Source organism: Thamnophis sirtalis, unplaced genomic scaffold, assembly GCF_051295495.1.
Source record: "Thamnophis sirtalis isolate CommonGarterSnake01/CBP01778 unplaced genomic scaffold, rThaSir2_p1.2 scaffold_10, whole genome shotgun sequence".
In the NCBI taxonomy this organism is placed as follows: domain Eukaryota; kingdom Metazoa; phylum Chordata; class Lepidosauria; order Squamata; family Natricidae; genus Thamnophis; species Thamnophis sirtalis.
In genome coordinates, this window is record NW_028261390.1 from 39,819,300 (window position 1) to 39,842,187 (window position 22,888).

At 40.4% G+C, this 22,888-nt stretch overlaps 2 protein-coding genes across 6 annotated transcripts in view; one reads left to right on the forward strand and one right to left on the reverse strand.

Moving 5' to 3' along the window:
* AFG2A (AAA ATPase AFG2A) overlaps window positions 1–19,016 on the reverse strand; it is a 138,967-nt gene extending 119,951 nt beyond the window's left edge. For 2 of the 5 annotated variants that reach the window (XR_001313175.2, XM_014059795.2), the window contains exons 1-9: window positions 18,821–19,015; window positions 17,232–17,356; window positions 16,933–17,090; window positions 15,272–15,330; window positions 12,908–13,537; window positions 12,078–12,207; window positions 10,657–10,713; window positions 9,167–9,332; window positions 6,341–6,596 (exon numbers count right to left, since the gene is read on the reverse strand). Coding sequence is in view for 4 of the 5 variants with exons in the window: in XM_014059795.2 (XP_013915270.2) it covers window positions 6,341–6,596; window positions 9,167–9,332; window positions 10,657–10,713; window positions 12,078–12,207; window positions 12,908–13,537; window positions 15,272–15,330; window positions 16,933–17,090; window positions 17,232–17,356; window positions 18,821–18,953 (1,714 nt within the window). In the remaining variant the exon portion in view is untranslated. Of the gene's footprint in view, window positions 1–6,340; window positions 6,597–9,166; window positions 9,333–10,656; window positions 10,714–12,077; window positions 12,208–12,907; window positions 13,538–15,271; window positions 15,331–16,932; window positions 17,091–17,231; window positions 17,357–18,757 lie in introns of all 5 variants that reach the window. The other 3 variants (XM_014059792.2, XM_014059793.2, XM_014059794.2) reach the window with 3 other exon arrangements.
* Window positions 19,017–22,475: 3,459 nt separating this feature from the next.
* The window catches only part of NUDT6 (nudix hydrolase 6), a 31,906-nt gene continuing 31,493 nt past the window's right edge, over window positions 22,476–22,888 (forward strand). The window contains exon 1 of the mRNA XM_087724412.1: window positions 22,476–22,731. Within this exon, the coding sequence (XP_087580538.1) occupies window positions 22,500–22,731 (232 nt within the window). The 5' untranslated portion in view covers window positions 22,476–22,499. The remainder of the gene's footprint in view (window positions 22,732–22,888) is intronic.

The following is a 22,888-nucleotide window of genomic DNA, read 5'->3' on the forward strand; positions in this document are numbered from 1 at the left end:
AGTTGATTTCATCAGCATTAGCATTTCTGCACAGTGAAACTTCTTTTCTGTTCGCTTTGTCTTCTGCACTTTCAGTCAGTAGCCTCGGCAGCCCTCCAGATTTCTGGCATCGTAGTTTAGTGATCGAATCCAGGTGAATCTTCTGATTGATATGACGCTTCAAATAATCAATTTTCCAATCGTTCCATCGTTTTCCAGTGGCGAATGTGCCACCTGTACAAGCTTCTTGGCATATTTGGCAAACAATGTTGTCACTACTTTCACGATAAGTGAAGATATCACCCAGTTTTGTTAACTGTTTTCTAGACGAAGTTGGCAGTTCAGTTTCTACTAACTCTTCCAACCATTCTAGTTTAAACTTCCAGCTGCACTTTTTCTTCGTAACAACATTTACTCCAGCTTTACGTTTTGACATCAGCACTGACTGATGATGTACCTATAGGGTTAGGGTTTATCAATTATTACAATTATCTTTTCAAATTCATTTTGGATTAAATAAAAAAGAGCTTTGAAATGAATATATAAATGGCACTTAATACCACTAATATTAAAATAGTAAATGTTTGATATACTTCATTTTAATGAATTTCACTTGATATACTTCATTTTAATGAGTTAACATTCAATTGCAAAAGTTGTCTATACACTGTATGCTTCTGTGAATGTATTATATGCAATTTGCTATTTTAAATGAGTAAAATTATTAAAATCACCATAATTAAAGTCTCATTCACATCTAAGAGTTTTCTTCCATCGTTAATTTGTAAACTCAAGGATTTATTGCCTGCATGTTCAACAATGCTTGTTGATTGTTTAAAAATTTGTGGGAATTTGCTCCTTTCTGTACAGAGGGTTTCAGTAACCTACTACTACTGCAAAACTGCATACTACTTGCAAATATAGATTGTTAAAATGGCTCTACCATAACCAAATAAGAGAAAAAAACACCTTCCTTTTGTTTATAAAGTAGTGATTTTAGTTTGCTCTATGGAAGTCACTATTTTAAACTGACAGATAGGAAGTTTAATTAGATTAAAAGCAAAAATATTCTCAATGACTTTGAAAATCCCAATGAGTTATCAAATATAGGTATTCCTTCATTACAACGTGGGACTGGAATTTTTATTACTCAGCAATGTGGTCACAAAGCTGATGTGTGTCATGACTCATGTGACCGGGCTCTCTCGCCTCTTTCCAACTCTGAGCCTCCGAGAGCATCAATCATGTTAGCCAAGGGATCTGCAAAGCTGGCTCTTTTAAGACTGGTGGTGGACTTCAACTTCCAGAATTTTGAGAGTTGAAGTCCACCAGTCTTAAAACAGCCAACTTTGCAGATCCCTGTGTTAGCCCAAAGCCTGGCGCTGGGCTTTGCTCCCCCATTGGTGGAGCCCCGAGAATCGAGGAGGGAGAAAAAGAGCTCAAAAGAGCTACATTGTTGCTAAATGAGCCAGCCCAGGCAATAGCAAATTAGCCGATCTCGCAGCAGGTCTGAAAGGGGGGGGGGGAGCAAAACTCCAGGCAGGGCTCTTTGAGTCTGACTGTTCTAATTCCCCATGAAAACTGTTGTTGCCTCTGAAGCATTTGCTCCAGAGTTTTAAATCTTTAAGATCCCCCTCCCTCCTTCCTTTTCGATCTACACAGAATCACAGATTAGAGAATCCTGAAGTCGGGCGGGGCTGAGGAGGGAGAAAAAGAGCTCAAAAGAGCTACATTGTTGCTAAATGTAACCGGGGAGAGCCAGCCCAGGCAATAGCAAATTAGCCGATCTTGCAGCAGGTCTGAAAGGGGGGGGGGAGCAAAACTCCAGGCAGGGCTCTCTGACTCTTCTAATTCCCCGTGAAAACTGTTGTTGCCTCTGAAGCATTTGCTCCAGAGTTTTAAATCTTTAAGATCCCTTTCCCGTTTTTCTTTTCAACCTACACTGATTAGAGAATCCTGAAGTCGGGCGGCAATGTACTGCAGTAGAAAAGGTTTAGCTGGAGGAGGTTTTGATTGCGATCGCTCTGTAGTTCGTGTCCAGATACCTGCCACGTGCCTCTGCGCGGCAATTAGAAACTACTGCGCGGGGAATTGCAGCTATGTGCGCGGCCGCGCAGGCGCGCACCTTAGAGGGAACAATGGTGCCTCTGATGTAATAATGTTGTCCTTGGCTCGTACTCAATTTGTTTTTGATTTTCAAGGGTGGTATCGAAAATTCTGCAAATAATGTTTCATAAAGTATAGATTCTTTAATGTTTCTCATTCCTCCTGCAATCTGTCTTTTGAGATAAATTTTCTGTATGGCTTCCCTTCTTTCAAACGTTGTATCTCTTTCTCTTTCTGCCTCTGAAATAAACCAGACGCCTGACGTGTCAGCAAGTTGAGAGACTTCCTTTCTGACATTCTTCATTTGAGTTTCAGGAGCACTCAAACATTCAACGCTCTCACTCTTTCTTTCATATTTTAATGTTAAAAACAATAGATAGTCCATTTTTTTTCAGATTTTTCAGAAGATTTTTCATACGTATCAAACAACTTCTGAAAAGCGGAAAAAATCTTTTGAAATGAATCACTTGAAGCAAGTACAGACGCCATGATGTGACGCAGAAGATATTCGCAAGTAAAGACATGCTGAGAGCTATGCAGTCTTATCTGATCTTAGACCAACACAGCCAAGCAGTAAAAGTGTCAAGTTATAAGAAGCCAAATTATAGTAAATTGGTTTACAGCCCACTTAATGAGAGCCTGAAGGGAATGTTGAAGTAGGGTAAACTTTCCTTTATCCACGTAATCAGCATTCAAAACATTTAAGAAATAGGGTAACCACCAGACATAAATCCATTAAAAAAAAAAAAAACCAATTCGCCGCTAGATTCTTCTGTTCTTTGGTTTCAATTAGCTTAGATTTTAATGCGGACCATCTCTCTTTAAGTAATAAAATCAGCTTACCAGTTGAAAACACTTCTACCATTCTTAGGGGCTGCCTGCAGTTTCGGTTAGCATACAGCTAATCCAGAAAGGGATGGCAAAAGGGGTTGAAATCCGAGCCCCCCCGAGACCTGCAAGCGTCTCGGAGGTCACTGGATCTCCCCAAACCTTCACTGTCTCTCCGGGACAGCTAGGGTCGTAAACGACCCGTCCATTTCTTCCGGAATAGGGGAATTTCAGGAATGGCCTGAAACTCCGTCTTCTCACTGCTAAGCCCCGCCTTCTTCCCATTCTGATTCATTCTTGGATCTCTTGCCTTTCATTCCCGCACAACAATTCATGCCACATAACACCATATCTTTTCTCTGCAGGTAACATTAATTCAGAATATTGCACATTTTCTGTAACACCAATTCATAACTTCAGGCATACTGTTCAACTTTTTCCTTTGTAAATTTATAATTTTATTTTTCTACTTCATAAGGTATATATCAACTTCATATCTTCTTCCCCTTTTCTCAAATTCCACAAACATACAACGTGTATAATTTTCTTTCAATTCATTTCATTTATACTTTTTATCACATACACCTCTTTCATTCCAAGTGTCAATCTTCAATTAAAATGGTCCTAAATATTGATCTCCATTTCCAATATATGGCTTTAGTACTGTAAAAAAAGAATAGACTAGCTTATCATCATTAATTCTACAATACTTAACAATTTGAGCACAACTGAGCTAATATGCTAGATGTTCAATCAAATCCCAATTTTACACCATGAATGCTCACATTATTTTCTGCAAGTTAAAGAATCTCTATTTGAGACAACCTTGAAAACTAACATACTGTTGCCCAAGTCCCACCAATTAGGAGACACATAATATGTGTTGACTCCATGAAGATATATTTGGAAATGTAATGAGGTTTATTAGATAAACCTCATTACATTTACTACTTATGATGGAAAGGGAACTTTATTATATTATTTAAGTTTGTACATTAATTACAAAAGTAATATAAAATTGTTCCTGTTTATACAAGTATAAGAATTTGGTCCTTCACAATCTGTAGTTCAACTGGGTAAACTTGGAAGGAGGAATGTGGAATTGTCAGGCTTTCTGAATGCTTAGTATTTGCTGAAACATGCCTATTGGCCTAACGATATTGTGCCAAGGCACAGGGAGCAGACAACTATATTAAATTCATTTAAAAGAAATGAAACCCATTACATAAAAAGTTGTTTCCTCCAACAAGGGCTATCACATATGTTTGCTTTATTTTCAGTGCAGTTGTCAGTTGGATTATTATTCTTGATTTTAAAACTATTCACAGCTGCAAATCATGTGAAATAAAATGAAACAATGCATTAGAAAATTCTAACAATTAGAATGTAATTTTTTTGTCAAAAGTTGTGCAAGTATTAACTTTTCGCTGCGGCAAAATATGCAAGTACTATGTTATACTTAAAACAGTCCACTTCTTCTATATATTGGCAAGAGGCACAATTATATGCAAGGTTGTGCAGATTTTATTTCTTGGGAGTATGATGCATGTGAGAATATATTACATAAAACTATCCTTAAAAAATTTACCTAGTGTCAGTTTTACTAATGATTTACTATTTTGCAGTGTATAGCATCCATGTGTTTTCAGATCTTATAATCATCTCAAATTTTCCTACTTTTTAAAAATACTCAACTTCAATGTAGGGTTTTCAGAGATTCCTTTTAAGTTTTACACGAGGAAGTTTTAAACATATTTGCATGAAATCTTACCTCTTACCACTAGAGGTCAGCTGAAGAAATTGTATTTAATAGCAAATTATTTAATTCACATCCAAATGTTTAACTGATCTTCATGTATATTTTTTAAAAAGCGAATGTATGCTATTATATGACATTATTTAATGCATTTCTATTTTAAACATTGTTTTGTTCACTTTTTATACAATAGAGAACAAGCTAAATCCTGAGCATAGTCACACTAAATGATATACGAACAGACTTGTGCTTGACATAATGTTCTGTTCTGTTCTGTTATAAAACCTATGTTAATCTGATCTCATAAATAAAGTTTTCCACATTGATTTTTCTCTACAGCGTGCTATATTGAGCCATGTTAGTAAAATGCTAAACTGTAGACACAAATCATGTAAACAGGATTCATCCATTCTACTTAAAGGTAAAGGTAAAGGTTCCTTTCACACATACATGCTAGTCATTCCCAACTCTAGGTGGCAGTGCTCATCTCTGTTTCAAAGCCAAAGAGCCAGCCCTGTCCAAAAACATCTTCATGGTCATGTGGCCAGCATGACTAAAAGCCAAAGAATGACTGTTGCCTTTAAAAAAAAAAAGATACAACCTGCTGGTAGCCATGATTCATATCTTAATTCATATGAATTAAGTAAATTGTAACGCCCTACCCTTACCAAAACACCTTGTCATACCATGATGTCATATCTATTTCCCCAGGATGATGTGACTTTGTGACCATCTCAGAGCACCTTTTTGGCTTCTGATCCAAATTGCTTCACTATCCTGATTGTTTTAGGTAAAGGTTCCCCTCGCCCATATGTGCTAGTCATTCCCAACTCCAGGGGGCAGTGCTCATCTCCGTTTCAAAACCGAAATGCTCTCCAAAGGTGAGACGTCATGTGGCCAGCATGACTAAACAGCAAAGGTACCCAGAACGCTGTAACCTTTCCACTAAAGGTGGTTCCTATTTTTCTACTTGCATTTTTACATGCTTTTGAACTGCTAGGTTGGTAGAAGCTGGGACAAGAAACAGGAGCTCATTCCATTAGGCAGCACTAGGAATTCGAACAGCCGAACTGCCGTACCTTTCTGATCGACAAACTCAGCATCTTAGCCACTGAGCCACTGCATCCTTTTCCATTCTACTTAGCACAGATCAATTCTCATGTAAATATTAAGAGGATTCCAGTGGTTATATATGTTTTAATTAATCATATTTAAATAATCTTACACTCAAGTATAAATAGATACCATGCCTTAGTACAAGTGGTTGATTGCAGGCGGTACGCCCTGGTATGGGCATACGGGAAACTGCCTGGAGCACCGGGTACCGTTCTGGTACGGTGCTCTGGAGGCCCCGCCCGCGCTCCTTACCTGTCTTTAAAGTCTTCAGCGCTTCTGCACACACGCATGGCACATACAGCGCCTGAGCGATGCTCCGCCGAGTGGCTGTAGCATCGCGGAGGCGTCGCTGGACAGCAAGATGCATGCGCACGCTAAACGCGTCCATGTATACGACAACGGGCCCGTTCCAACCGTACCAGTTGGAACAGGATCTGGAACCCACCACTGCTTAGTACATATATACAGATAATGATTTATTGTAAGTAAATAATATCTAAATGCTAAAGTCATCTCAATAACACTGATGTTCAGTGGGAAGCACACTTAGCTTACCTGCTTCCTTGCACAGTGCTGCTAGGTCAGCTCCTACATATCCATGGGCACTGTCTGCCAGTTGAGCCAAATCTGTTGTTGACAATGAGTGAGGAGTCTTACTGAGAAGCTTCCTTAAGATGTCTAGTCGATCTTGAGAATTGGGAACTCCAATTTCTATCTCTTTATCAAAACGTCCCGGTCTGCGCAGGGCTGAATCTAGTGCATGAGGGCGATTGGTAGCTCCAAGAACTAAGAGCTGCCCCTCATTATCTTCCTAAATGACAAAACAGTTTTACTGAAAACAGGTTTACTGTAAGTTGTGGAAATGACTTCTCATTAAGTTCACAATCCAAGATACACATAAAGAGATTTGGTTCCTTCCAAGATACCACTAAGCTTATTGAAAAACAATGATCTCGCTTTCTAAAGAATTATACAAATATTTATTAAAACAGGCTCAGATAATTTATTAATAACAGATTTTACATAATTCTAGAAAAACTCGCTACTCGCTTATCCTTATTTGCCACAGATAAAAACAATCAGGGCAATGCAGCATTTGGCATCAGAAGCCAAAAAGGTGCTCTGAGATAATCACAAAGTCACATCATCCTGGGAAAATATATCTTTCAGCTAAAGATTTGACATCATCATGGTGTGACAAGATGTTTTGGTATGGGTAAGGCGTCACAATTTACCTAACTCATATGAAAATCTCATGGCTACCAGCAGATCATATCTTTTTTTTTAAATGCAACAGGAGTAGAATGTGTACCTGTGGCCTTTCCAAAACAGCCATTCATTTCAGATGCAAAGTATTGCAGATGTTTAAAACAACTAAAGGTGCCCTTTGTTCCCTTTAAAGGGAAAGCTACTTTCTGGCTTGAACTGAGGATCTAAGTACCGTATATACTCGAGTATAAGCCGACCCGAATATAAGCCGAGGCACCTAATTTTACCCCAAAAAGCTGGAAAAGTTATTGACTCGAGTATAAGCCTAGGGTGGGAAATGCAGCAGCTACCGGTAAATTTCAAAAATAAAAATAGATACCAATAATGTTTTTGAATATTTATTTCCTCCCCTGGAGTGGGGAGGAATTGGGGATTTCATAGTATCCTTCCCCTGGAGTGGGGAGGAATTGGGGATTTTGCAGTATCCTACCCCTGGAGTGGGGAGGGAATGTGGCTTTCATAGTATCCTTCCCCTGGAGTGGGGAGGATTTGGGGGATTTCATAGTATCCTACCCCTGGAGTGGGGAGGATTTGGGGGATTTCATAGTATCCTACCCCTGTAGTGGGGAGGGAATGTGGATTTCATAGTATCCTTCCCCTGGAGTGGGGAGGATTTGGGGGATTTCATAGTATCCTACCCCTGGAGTGGGGAGGATTTGGGGGATTTCATAGTATCCTTCCCCTGGAGTGGGGAGGATTTGGGGGATTTCATAGTATACTAAGTCAGAAATAACATTGCTGCGTAGCCAGGAGTGTGTCTCAGTCACTTAAACCTCATACATAAATCATTGTACGAGGCGCTCGACGGCGCCTCTTACCTGCCGCGGGTCCCACCAGGACCGGCCAGAGGCACAGCAAGCTCCGGAACCAGAGCGGGAGCCTCCGCCGCATGGCTCAGCTCCGCCAGGGACGCATCCGGCAAGGGGAAAGCGGGGTCCCCTCTCGCGCAGCGGGTGGAGGGTGCGGGGCGGCGGCAGGGCTGGGCTGCCTCCGGGTCCTGCCTCCCGGAGCCCTGGGGCGGCCGCGGGAGTCCGTGGGCGGCGGGGCTCGCTCGGCTTCCAGCAAGGAGGAGAAGGGGGCTTCCCGGAGCCGCGCGCTCGGCAAGCTCGCCGCTCAACTCAGCGCCAGTGCGCCTTCATCTCCGAGCGCCCAGCGGAAGGGCCAAGCCGCTCGCCTCGGAGCCGCTGGAGCTGGGACGCCGCCTCCGCCGCGGAATTTGCTCCAACTCAGCCGCTCCGGCCCATTGTCAGCCGGCTGGTCCCTGCCTTCCCTCCCCTCCTCTCTCTAGCTTAAAGAGACACCGACTTGCCTCGGCTGGAGGCCGGGCACGGGGAGGAGTTGACGCCAGCCCGGGGAGGGGGCTGCGAGCGGGCGGGCGGGGGGACGGGAGGTAAAAGGCTGGATGGGTTTGGTTGCCAAACCGAGGCGGCTCGCTCGGGGCTCTTCCCTCTCTCCCCACGGGTGGGCAGCGGCTGGAGTTCCCACAAATGCCGCTCCCCGCATTTTTCTGGACGGGGTCTCGCAGGAAGGAATCCCCTCCTCCTCCAACAGGCAACAGCACTGCCGGATCCAGTTGTAGACTCGAGTATAAGCCGAGCCGGCTTTTTTCAGCCCAAAAAGTGGGCTGAAAAACTCGGCTTATACTCGAGTATATACGGTAACTTTAAGATTTTAATAAGATATATCATTCACTATGGCACAATTTCCAACCATGCAGCACTGTAATGTCTTCACATAATTAACTAGTTCTGGACTCTACTAACTAAGCCATGAGTATCAAACTTGACAGTGTCATGTGACATTATCATGACCCTTTTTTGCCTTTGCAGAGCTGGGGTGGGTGTTGCCTATACGTGACACATCCAGCCTGCGGGCCACCAGTTTGACAGGTGTGACCTAACAATATAGCTCCATCATGACACTTTCCATAGACGGAACAACATATGAGGCACATCAATACTGCTATGTAATGTAAGCTTCTATTTCATAATCTGGAATCTTCACTGACAAATAATTTTTCCCCAAAGCATTCTTGAGCAAAACATTTAGTATACGTTACAAGATGTGCTCCAGAGTTGCAGAAGAGATGAGCAAAGAGACAAAGAGACTTACTGATCCAATGCCATCCATCAATGTTAACAATGAAGCTACAATTCTTTTTTCAACTTCGTTCTGGGATTCTTGTCTCTTTGGACAGAGCGCATCAATTTCATCAATAAATATAATGGATGGTCGTCTTAATAAAAATGAGAAATAACATGTTCCTTGGAATATACAACTAAAAGCAAAATAACAGCATACCTCTTACAATATGCACACTAGAATAAATATGCATATAAAATGAAAAGGTAAAGACATCCTCAAATTAAACTCAATGTCTACATTCTATACGGTCATGTCCTACTTCTCAAACCACTATTGCCTTTTTTTAGGGTATTTTTTTCAACCTCATCTACTAGCTCATGGATGTCAAACTCACCACATCACATTACTGTCACATGATGTTTCATGACGTTTTTGCCATTCACGGAGCTGGGATGGGTGTGGCCTGCATGTGACACATCCAGCCCATGGGCTGCCAGTTTGAAACCTCATACTAGCCTCTGACATCATGGTAGCATCCCATCAAATTACCCATCAAATTACTAATCGGGTCCAACTCTGCTTAATTTTTTCAAGATCAGCCAAAGAGGTTGGGTGCTGCCACCTGCTATGACAGCCAAAAATCACACTGAATAATTTAAGAGAATAATAATGTATCTTAAAATAGTGCATACATTCAAACACTAACTATAGGCCAAAATTTGGAATACACACTCTTTAACCATCATAGAAATAAAGAGAGGAGGTTATTCTTCCCCAAAACATGAAAGCAAAATGTAACCCCAATGAAAATACAAACCAAAATACAATGGCTATGAAAATAAAATCTACAAAAAAATCAGTATGGCACACTGTCATTTATAACTTTCTACCAATTATCCTGAGGTATGGGCTTTTATATCTACCTACCTACCTACCTACCTATCTATCTATCCATCTACCCACCCACCTACCCACTCACCCACCTACCTACCTAGGTAAGCAGTATGACCCTTATGAGCACTAATCAGCCTACAGATATCTTATTGGTGTCCATCAGCCATGTTGATTCACACGACTTAATATTTACAAAAATATTATTCTAACTAAAAATAGTAAATGGGAATATGGCATTCAACAAAACAAATTCCAGCCTTTGGCATCATTAGAATGCTTCTGGACTAAACTGCATGTTCATTTTTTGGTGACTGTAAGTCAATGCTTTCTTTAGAAGAAACTCCATCTACCCAAGAAGAAAAACTAAGCTAAGTTGGAAGTGCTAAAAAGCATGTTCTAAAGATAGAAGAGTTGGTAGGGAGGAATGTAATACTTTGTCTTCTAAGAAATAAACATTTTGTGGGCCCAGCAGCCATTTTTAAATAGACAAACTCCCTCTCTTGGCAGCTATTTTATGAGGGCTCAAAAATATTTGCTCTAAATATGCCATTAGAGGGGGGTAAATTACATGTTCCTTAAGTTAAACCATCGGAAGTAACTTCACTGAAAGAATAGAAGCATACCGTAAAGAGGCTTCAGAAAATATTTGTCGTAGCCTGGCTTCACTTTCTCCATAAAATCTACAAAAAAATCAAACATGATTCAGTGTCAAAAGTGTGACCCTCATACTGTTTCCTATACAGATAGATTATTGGGTGAACATCTTGATATAAATACATCATAGGTCAGTGATGGCGAACCTATGACACGCGTGTCAGTGCTGACACGCGTAGCCATTTGGGGTGACACGCACAGGATATCATGCGATTCATCCTCGGCTCCTGCACGGCCGCCGAGGATGAAAGAATCTGTGCTGGAGGAACGGGGGGGCGGGACGTGTGATCTCCCCCGCCCACACTCACTTACTGTATCGCCGCCGCCCCTTTCTGAGCGCAGGGGCTGCTGGTAAGACGTGCGTGCCATGCGCACACACGTCATCAGCGCGGCGAGGGAGGACCCGCAGGAGAGAAGCGCAGGAACAGTGCGCGCCTCTCTCCAGTCAGGCCGGCACAGAGAGTCTACTCCTGGGACTGTCGGTTATGACTGCACCACAGCAGGGAACAGCGGAGTGCCAACGGGAACTGTGAGCGCCATTAGCAGCAACTATTGGGGTGCCATGGACTTGTAATTGCCCACAATAACTGAGATAAGTGAGGGGGAGGTTGTGTTAGCTTGTTAGGCTAGTTAACCCCTAATTGGCTATCTATAATTCTATCTGCTGTCACTGGCCCACTGATGGAGCACCCAAAAAATAAAAAACAAAGGTTAAGTAAAGGGAGTGGTAGTGGCAGTGGCCGACCCTTTCAAGAGACATGGAGCGAGATGTATGGCATTATAGAAAAAAATGGCAGATCATTTTGCGTTCTATGTACTGAAACGGTAGTAAGCAGAACGTGGAATATAAATAGACATTTTGAAACTAATCATTCCCAGATCTTGGAAAAAAGTGAGGATGAAAGGAGGGAATACATTTCCAGGAAGCTACACCTTTGTAAGAGCCAATCTAACTCCATCCTTAAATTTATGAAAGGCTCTACAAATTTAAACTCTGCAAGTTTGAGCATTGCTCACTCCATAGCTCAGCATGCAAAAGCGCTTAACAAAGAAGTTACTAAGCAGGTATGTTAAATAATTTGTTTTTGGTTTATTAAATACAATTATATATTGCAATTATACATTTTTGTAGTTTAAACTATAAATTGCGCAAAATTATGTTTTTGTCAAAGTGACACACAACGCGAGTTATGCTCGATTTTTTGCCGATTTTTGACACACCACGCCAAAAAGGTTGCCCATCACTGTCATAGGTCCTTCATTACATTTACAGATGTAGCTGTATCCTATCTGGGTAGCAAAGAAACACTGTATTTTAAATACAGTAAGTACATTGCTAATTTAAATTTAGATAAAGCAAGACTGAAATAAATCAATGAAGGGCACTTACTTGCTTATTATTTCTGGGCCATTAACTGTACAGAAGTGAGCTTCAACTTCATTTGCAATTGCTCTGGCTAGCAACGTTTTTCCTGTACCTGGAGGGCCATATAATAGCACTCCTCTTGGAGGTGGGATTCCTTCAGTGTCACACATAAACAGCAAAGAACTGAATTTAATTCTTGGACATTGTATAAAGTTAAAAGTTCATAATCATAATAATAAAATTATCCCTATATTAACATTAAATTACTAATGAAATACTGTATTATATATGAAATGTGTCATAATTATTTTTAGAAGCATCCCAAATGGCAGTATTTGTAAGGAACTGAACAATCAACAGCACAATTTTTGTTGCTAAGAGCCATTTTAACTACTGCTGTCTATTTGTATCTTTTAACTTAAAATAATTGAAAATGTCTGTGTAAACTTTTATACATTAGCTTTTAAAAACCATGAGAGTTGCTTTTTCATGACAGTTAACATAGAAATATTTTGCTACTCTTTCGCCGATATGGACTATAAAGAAAACTGCCCAATTCTAAGAGGAGTTTTTTGGATGCCACCACAGAAAAAATATTTGGAAAAACTGATTTAGGCCATTAATACATTCCCGCTTATTTAACAAGCTATGGTTAAGCAAAACGTGACAGACAAAAAAACCAATTAAATCATTGTACAGTACTTGGCAGGTGAAGCAAAATACTAAAAGCAGTATAAGATCTGCCATTTTAAGAAAAACAAAGGCATTTAAATTGTGTCTTATATTATTTTACAGGGTTACAAAATGAAGTACAAAGTAATTTATATCACATTTTTATATCATAGATATCCTACCATATTTTCTAAATAGATCAGGCTGCTTCAAAGGAAGCTCAATCATTTCTTTTATAGTTTTCAGCTGGTTACTGAGTCCACCTATTGAATCATAAGTAGCTTTTGGTTCAAGATTGTACTCTTCTGTCTTTTTGACTTGTGGTTGAATGAAACTGACCCTTGTCCTTGATGATATGAAGTAAAATGTTTCCCAATTCTGTGTCAGTCCTGTTTTATCAGTCAAAGGTAATCCTTCACCTGCAAAACCTTTCTCACAGTCTTGTGATATGATTGATTCAGAATGAAAGTTAGACTCATCACCATCAAGGATCTCTGCTGCTGGATCAGGACTCAATGCTTCATGCCCCATACTATTTAAAGAATCATTCATGGATATGATATGATCCTCATGCTTACATGGAGTACTGGTAGATACGTCATTGTCTGTTATTACTAGTTTTCCAAACTCAATAGATATATTGAAATGACTACTGGTCAAATTCTCCAGCGGTAATTCCTGTGGTATCTTTAAAACATCCTGCATTTCCTGCAACACACCATCCATTCCTTTCACCTTTGTAACCTTTAGATCACAAGATCGGCCATAGAAAGTAATTTGCAGGAAATTTCCTGGCAATACTATCTTTCCATCTGCAAAAGGAAGATTAAGAAAACCAATCAGATTTCTCACATAGTCTTCGTTTATTATTGCATAAAAGTATCTGTTAATAATACCATGTTTCCCCGAAAATACGACAGGGTCTTATTTTCTTTTTACCTACAAAATATGGCTTGGGCTTTATTATGGGGGGAGGGTTTATTGTTTTGGGGTTGCTGGGCGGCTGCCCTCTTGCGAGTGGGCTCCCAAAGAGCCGGGCATAGCCTCATGGACGAATGGCTGTCACAGCAGCGCAACACAACAGTCATGAAGCGACCACACTCACGAGCAGCCACCCGGCAAACCCCCTTTGCAGCCAGGGACAGTGCCATTCACTGCGTGAGCGTCTGTTCGCCGCAGCCCGGCTCCCATGGCTTGGCGGCTTCCAAATGCCAGTGAATGGCGTTCTCATTATGGAACCAGGGCACCTCCACCGCTGCTGTCATCCCAGCCTGGCTTTTTCCGCGGCTTCCAACCCGAGTCTTTCGGTAGTGGCTGCTCTGGGCGCATGCTCTATGGTTGTGGGCCAGTTGCCTGCAGAGCGTACAGCCATAGAGCATACACCCAGAGTGGCCACTGCCGAAAGACTCGGGTTGGAAGCCGTGGAAAAAGTCAGGCTGGGATGGCGGTGGCGGTGGAGGTGCCCTGGCTCCATAATGAGAGCTGGGTCATGCATCCTGAGGCCGAGAGGTGGGTGAGCGAGAGCGGAACAGCCGCTCGCGCAACCCCCCTCTCCAGCTGTGCAGAGTTTCATTCACTGGCATTTGGAAGGCGGCAAGCCGCGGGAACCGGGCAGCGGCGAACAGGAGCTCGCGTGGCTTGGCAATTCCCCTAGGTCAGTGAATAGCGTTGTGCCCAGCTGCAAAGGGGTTTTGCCGGGTGGCTGCTCGTGTGGTTGCTTCATGGCTGTTGTGTTGCGCTGCTGCGACAAGAGAGCTACCGCCCAGCAACCCCCCTCTTCAGCTGGGCACAGCACTGCTCACCAACCTAGTGGTATCCGGAAGGTGCCAAGCAATGCGACCTTTGCCTTCCCCCAGGTTCCCGCAGCTTGGCACCTTCGGGATACTGCTAGGTTGGTGAGCGGTGCTCTGTCCTGGCCGGAGGTGGGGGGTTGTCCAGGGGACTTATATGTGGGGGGGGGGGCTTATATTTTTGCCCACCAGAAAAATGTGACATGGCTGTATTATGAGGACATGTCGTATTTTGGGGGAAACACGGTAGCCATACATAAAGAAACATAATAATTTTCAAAACAAAAGCAATGATCTTGGTGATCTAATTGCCAGTTCTCAAATTTTAGAAAAGGTTGTATTTCCTATAGTCTTGGTAAGCTTTAACAATAAAATAATAGTCAGTTCTTTAGAATGACTGAAATCAAAATGGGGATATCATATCCTACTTTTATACTTGCTTTTAGCATCCAAAATTAATTTATTGTGACAATAAGCCTGTTTTGAGGTCAGAACAACCTATTTTTGAATAGCACTTTCCTTCTTAAGAGAATATTCTATGCATTTTTAAAAGGCAGCATCTTCAAATTAGATAGTTATAAAGTTTCAAATGCAGCATTTTTCTCTATTCTTGATTCTCTTAATCCAGAGTGATTGTACTGGTTCTCCGTAAAACTCAGAAATCCAAGATGTTTGACTACAGGACAGACAGAAATTTATATGTATTTAACATGTAAAAGTATAATATAAACCAGAAAACCTAAACTAAACACATACCTAAATTTCTTAAGAGGCTAATGGACAAGTCTTCAGTACTGATACAGTCATCTTTAACCCTAAGAAAGAAAAAAATAATTGTTGTTAAAATTTAATAAATATCATTATTTCAAGAACATCAAATGTACTCCAATATAAGAAATAAATTAGGTTCCTGCAAAAGTTACTTCCGACAGCAATTCTCATGCAGAAGTTTGTTATACTGGTTCTTAGCATCACTACATGGGCTCATAGAAACTACTGCTATGCAGTCTCTGCCAATTCAATGCATAGACTCTTAAGTCCAAGCCTTAAAAATATTTTGTATAATAGAAATTATTAAGCTAACATCAGTATGGAGTGCACTAAACGTAAAAATTATCTACCTACTACCTACCTACCTACCTATCTACCTACCTACCTACAATAGTAATTCTGGGTAAATATCTAGCCAATCTGAAATCAGCAATATAAATTTTGTCAATATTCTTATATTGATGCTTCTTCTTTTCCTGACATTCCAAAAAGACCAGTAAATATTTCACTTATTCACTTCTGCTTATTTTCTTTCCAAGACAGCCTCTGCTGCAACCAAATTACTTTTATATAATGTTCCCATCTTGGGATATGTCATTAAGGGCTAGAAATTTCTCAAGAGAATTTTGGAAGCATTATCTGGGGAGATTCTAAAGATGAAAACCAAAGATACAAAAGGGGAGGGGGGAATCTAGTGATTTTGCGCAATGTGAGAAATTAAAAAAAACATCCAGGAAGCAAATGGAAAAAATAATATCATTCTTCAACAGTCAAATAGCAATGTTAATCTAGCAGAAGACCCATGAGATATGAGACTCTGTTAATTTGTCTCCTTCAAACTCAGAATGCACGAATCCTAAGAGATTTTAAATGGACATCTCATTCATTAAATTTCTTCCTTTTTATCTTGTTACTAGAATTATATGAACTATTTTACAGATTGAAGCCTTACTTTTAAATAAATCTTGGTCCTTGTTTCATATGGTTTATAGCCAGTGATATTTTTACTTGATATTAGATTCACAAGAACACTTTCATATCACCAATCCTTGAACCCCCATACTATGGTTCTCTACACAACACAGTACAAAGTTAGTTAATTACAGATAATCCAAACGATTGAAATGAGAATTCCATTCAGTCATCTAAAGTGTGAGATGGGTGGCAAATACATTTTACAAATAAATGAGAAGCATTCAAATTCCTTACAACAGCTTTAAGAGTAAAGTGTCTGTAATCTAAGCTTTCCAAAGGAATTACACTTTACAGAAATACACTACGTGTAATGTACTTAATTTATTCAGCAATTCAGGTTTCAGTTATAAAGATATTCTGAGGAATAAGAAAGAAGGTGCATAGCATAAATATACATGTTCTTCATATCCACCATGAGATCTAAAGAAAAGACAAACTGCTTTAAAGTGCTACAATTGTGCTCTCCACACGTTCCAAATTTCTGTTCCAGAAATCAGATGTGAAGCAGTGTAAACGTCCTGGCATGCAATGCCAGTTTTAAATATGAGGAAACCTAAGGTCTTTAAAATACATTTCATTATGATCACATGAAACCCCTTCATCACAAAATTCACTCAGTCACAATAAATTGGAAATCTGACCATAGGTAATATGCACGGATATCAACATACCCTAGCTTTACTTCCACTTCCTCTGCCTGAAGTACAGCACCAGTCACAGGCTGGATCATGATCGTATCACCGGGTACCACTTTCAGGTTCTTCTGTGTAATTGCACTTAAGCCAATTTTTTTACCAGGGAAGCCTGCAACAGGCCATGCTGTGCAAACCTAACCAAAACAATAGAAAATATAGCTATAAAATAATCCATCTAGTGTTGTCCCTTTCAAGGAAAATAAAATACACCATTACATAAACAAACCCCCTACATGCATAAATACACATAGAATTGATAAGAAAACAAACACTACCTCTTGCTTTCCGTTTGTATTGGTAAGCAGCACTGGACGCCCTATGCAAATATTTGCCAGCTTCATGGTGTTGAGTGCCAATTGCACAAAAGATCCTCTGTATATTTTGGGGACTTTGTCATCATCTAAAATTAAAGAGAAAAATACAATTATGCGTGTACGTATCATTTGGTTGATCTAAAATCATTAAGAATAAAGGGCAGATTATCTTCCCACAGTCAATATAAGAACAGAACATGATAAGCAATATGATATCTTTGATTTAGAACATAAACCATGTTTGGGCCATTCAATTAACTGTTGCAAGAATGACAACATTCTGATGTTAAACAAACATTGCCCATGTTAAACAAACATTGCCCGTGCCCATCTACTAAAGTTCTATTTTATGCTGTCCTGAAAATATTAGTTTGAGGAGAAAAGAAAATCAGCTCTGCACATTCATTATATTTCTGCATTTTACATTACATAATGTAAGCAATTAGTTAAATGTTGAAAGTTAATGCACCCAAAATGGTCCATGGAAGTACACTAGATGGCAGAGTAGTAAGAAAAAGAACTGCATCAAGCCTCAAATGAATAACTATAACAAGTGTAGCTGTATGAATTTACTTGAATTAACAGCAGTTGAAAACCTATAATGTATTCATTGGGCAACAAGAGCACACTGGTGTAGAATCCAACTCCCCCCCCCTCTTTTAAAGACAGATATAGTATCTTCCAAAAGATCACTATATGGTAGACATTATGCAGACAGGTATATTATGTTGGAACCAGGAGCCTTGTCACAAACTAGTTCAAGTCAAAATTGCCATACAGAGTACTACCCAACAACTGGATGGAAAGGCAGGAGAGATGCTTGAAACTACCTAAGCAGGCAGAAGGAATTTAGCATATCCTAGCCCCCAACTGTGACATTCCATAACTGTGAAATTACAGAAAATTCACATGGCATGATCTGTTTTGGAAAAATTATAACAACAAAATGGGAGCAGCTAATTACAACTTTAAGCTACGTAGTCCTGAACTGAAATTGTATTCAGTTGAATACAACATTCTGAGGCTCTCTAGCAAAGCAATTCTGGCTTTCCCGACAGGTAGTGAGGATGAGATCTACATTTGTCCTAAATTCCTACTAAAACATTTTAAATTGATTCCATCTCATGTAGTTCCAGATACCTGCAACATTCAACACAGAAAATTTTAAAAATAACAGTTTTATATTGAACATTGCAAAAGAAAAAGGATGATCACAAACATACAAACTGCATTTGGGAGCCTCTGTGCCTTAATAGTGTTTGATTTGGACTGGGATTGCCAGAATTTTGATTCCCAATTCTACACGTTCAAAGGAATAAACTACTAGGTGTATTTCCGTATAATGCAGTTATCTCTTAAGATAACATCTATTATGTGATGGATTGATGCTGTAAGAATATTGCAAGAGCCACGTGTTTCTGTCGCAACAACCAGTGACCGTCCTATACGGTGTTTAGATTCATCGATGCTTTCCCAACCTAGCCTACCTTACAGGCTTGTTGAGAGCATGAACGATCCCCGAGAACCCGCGCACGCTACCAGCATCCTACCCTTGTCCAAAAAGTCTGCAACCGACAAACTCTGCCAACCGAGGGCTTCTTGGGCTGCATCTCGTTCGTCGAGAGCCGAGTCCTTTTCCGAAGGAGGCCGTTTCTTGCTTTTCCTCTTGCTGGAAGAGGACATTGCAAGAATTCAGGGAAGACGCTGGAAAGGCGGAAGCAGCGCCGCTTTACTGGTATTTGGACCACGAGCGCGGCTTCTTCCCCGGAAGAAAAAATGCGCTCGAAGAGATATTAAAGAGTTAGAGAACATCGATTCAAGACCGCCTATGCAGTTATTACAGTATTGAGAAAATAATTTTCAAGCGCTAAAAAAAAACGCCTGTCTCCTCGAGGCGTTTTTTTAAAAGTCAAATTGATCACAACCGTAAAAAAAAAATCTAATACTAATGTGCTTTTATTTTTTAGGAAGTTACACCGAATATCACTCTTCATTTTTAAGAGTCTAGAGATGCTCAGTAGCACGGAGCGGATGTTGTTCTAAAATGTATCTCTATGGATAACTTATAGTTGGCTATGTTCAATGTAATGCCGGAAGTCTTTTCGAAATGCAGGTTCTCTGGGCGCCTTCGCTTTATTCTCCCCAATAGGGGTCTGATTTGCAATGCTGTTATTTTCGTTTAGTCACTTCCTGATTAAACTGTTTATTCGGCTACCCATGCAGAAGATATAACTTTAAATAATTGTAGGTGATAAAATCGTAAACTCAGCGTATTAAATGAAATGATTAGCTACTCTCTTTTTTGTGGAATTTGTTTCTAGTTAACCTTGACAGAATGGAATGGAATTAGAATGGAATAGAATGGAGTGGAATGGAAAAGAGAAGAGAAGAGAATTCTTTATTGGCCAAGAGTGATTGGGTACACAAGGAATTTGTCTTTGGTGCATATACGCTTAGTGTACATAAAGAAAATAAAATAGAATACATTCATCAAGAATCAAGATACAACACTTAATGATAGTCCCAGATTACTAATAATCAATCAAAACAAATACTAATAACAAACAAAACAATATAAATTTTAAAGATACAAGCAACATGATGACTGTCATAAGTGGAAAGAGATAAGTACTAGGAAGGAAGATAAAAATAATAGTAATACAGTCTTAGTCTTCTTAGTATTAGATTACGTTTTAGAGTGTAATCATATACTGTACACTCACTGAAACAAATTTCAGATTAGTGGATGTTCAATCACAGCCTCAATTTTAAATATTTACTCAAAATTAATTTAACCTAAATATTTCCCCATAATTCGATTCTGATAAATTTCATCAGCATTCTGAGGCATTTGTTTAAGGTTCGGGTCTCTTTTTCAGTCTGTTATTATATTGCTTATTAGAATTATATAAAACAGGCATCATAGCAGAAAATTTCCATCCTGTGTGGAGTGCTTGGTGCTCTCTGAGCTGCTGTTTGCTTGCTGACGTTTCATTACCTAATTACGCTGATGATATTATCCAGTCAGGTAATGAAATGTCTGCAAACAAGGCAGCTCAGAGGGCAGCAAAGAATCAGCAGTTTAACTCTGGGCCCACATAGTCTTTTCATTCTGTCTGTGTTAAAAGGACAGCGCACAAATTTAAAAGTACAACTGATTATCCTATTTGTAATATTAGTCTGTATTATTTTCAAATACAGACTCTGGCAATATCAATATATTTTCTAGCAATATCAATATATATTATGGCAATATCAATATAGAGAAGAACATCCTACGAACAACAGCCTTGGCTTTGGTTTATTCTGCAGCTGAATGCCAGTGTGTGGTTTAATACCACTCACACCCAAATGATTGATATCCAACTCCACCAGACAATGTGTATCATTTCTGGCAGATTGCATCCCTTTCCTGTGCACTGGTTGTCAATCTCATACTGGCCCACATTAAAAAACAAGCTGCCATTTGGCTAAGATTAAAGATGCTGAACAACAAGGCTTCCTATTTACCAGGACAATGCGCAGTCCATCACAAGATTAAAATTCCCTAGGCTAGCTTGGAAAACACCTATTCACTTTCTTGTGGCCTCACCATTAGTATCCCTCACCTGGTTTTGACCTGCTTTGCTCTGATCAAAATTGAATAGAATTAGGTGCGATACTGGAAGACATGCCTCCATCCTACTATCAATGGGGATGGAAAGATTCCCCTTGTTGCAAGTGTGGTGCTAATATGCCGATTTTTAAACATATTGTAACCAACATTCCAGAATAACACTCTGGAATAGCCAACACTCCGGAAGGTAGGCTTAAGATACAGAAGGATCTTGACAGACTTGAATATTGGGCAATATCTAACAAAATGAAATTCAATGGTGAAAAAAGTATGGTTCTACATTTAGGCAAGAAAAACGAAATGCACAGGTACAGTATAGGTGGCAACTTGCTCAATAGTAGTAACTGTGAAAGGGATCTTGGAGTCCTAGTGGACAACCATTTAAATATGAGCCAGCAGTGTGCTGCAGCTGCCCAAAAAGCCAACACAGTTCTAGGCTGCATAAGCAGAGGGATGAAATCAAGATCACGAGAAAATACCACTTTATAATGCCTTGGTAAGGCCACGCTTTAAACACTGCATCTAGTTTTGGTTACCACGATGTAAAAATGATGTGGAGACTCTAGAAAGAGTGCAGAGAAGAGCAACAAAGATGATTAGGGGACCGGGGGCTAAAACATAAAGAACGGTTGCAGGAACTGGGTTTGTCTAGTTTAATGAAAAGAAGGACTAGGGGAGACATGGTAGCAGTGTTCCAATATCTCAGGGGCTGCCACAAAGAAGAGGGAGACAAACTATTCTCCAAAGCACCCGAGGGTAAAACAAGAAGCAATGGTTGAAAACTAATCAAAGAGAGAAGCAACCTGGAACTAAGGAGAAAATTCCTGACAGAACAATTAATCAGTGAAATAACTTGCCTCCATAAGTTTTAAATGTTCTAACACTGGAGGTTTTTAAAGAAGAGATTGGATAAGTAGGAGGTTGGACTAGAAGACCTCCAAGGTCCCTTCCAACTCTCTTATTATAATTCTATTTGTGCAAGATTGCCCACAATGTGCATTCGCTGGTTCCCTAAAACATGCATATGAAGCAACCCCAGAGGTGATCGCTTGGGTAGCTGAATTGGAATCCAGTTATAAGGCCACTGCCATACCCCCATGAAAGTTTTACTTCTAATTACATGGACTGTATTTATATGTTTACTTCTGTCATGTTCCCATCATAAATAAATAATATATAAATATAATAGTATATAGAAGTTTTGAAGGAAGTAACAAATATTGTAAGATCTAAGACCAAATATAAGTGCCACAACAAATATCTTTTTTTTAGTCTGGCCCTGTGTAGAAGTGTTGAACTTCAATTCCCAGAATTCCTAGACTGGAAAATGGAACCTAAATCTGATGCATCTCAGATTTCAGAGATCAGAAACTGAACACCGAACTCTGATATAATTTATTTTACTATGAAATGTATTTATTAAATCCATACGGCCGCCCATCCCGTGTACAGAGTATCTTTTCCACGGTAGCGAGTGGAAAGAAATTTGGAACTGTACGTAAAGCCTTGACTGAGCCACGTTTTCCAAGTGGAGCAGCCGCACGGAAGTCCAGTTTGTGAGTAACTCTACGTCTTTTCTCGCCGCGTTCCTTTGCAGGAGCAACGCGGCCGCCATGCCTGACTGGGCTGCTTGGTCCTCCTTCAGCCAGCGTTTGTTTTCGTGGTGCTGGCGGCTCCTGCCGCTGCCCGAACTCCGGGGCGGCGTGAGCAGTCACCGACGCGTCTGCGGGGCCGAAACAGAGTTGAGGGCGCGACGGGATAAGTTCGGCGGAGTGAACTTACACCTGGCTCAGCTGCGCTCTCCTGCGAGCCTGGATCAAGCCGCCTTTGGGCGCTGGCTACAGGGCAAGTGCCTTTTGCTGGAAGCTTGTGGGGAGACAGAGGACAGAGCACAGTCGGACCAAAGACGAGTGGCCCCGAGGGGTCTCTCCGCTCGCAGCTTTTCTGAGGGCTCCGCAGGTTCCACGGCAGAATAGATAGAGAAAAAAAGAAGAAAAACCCC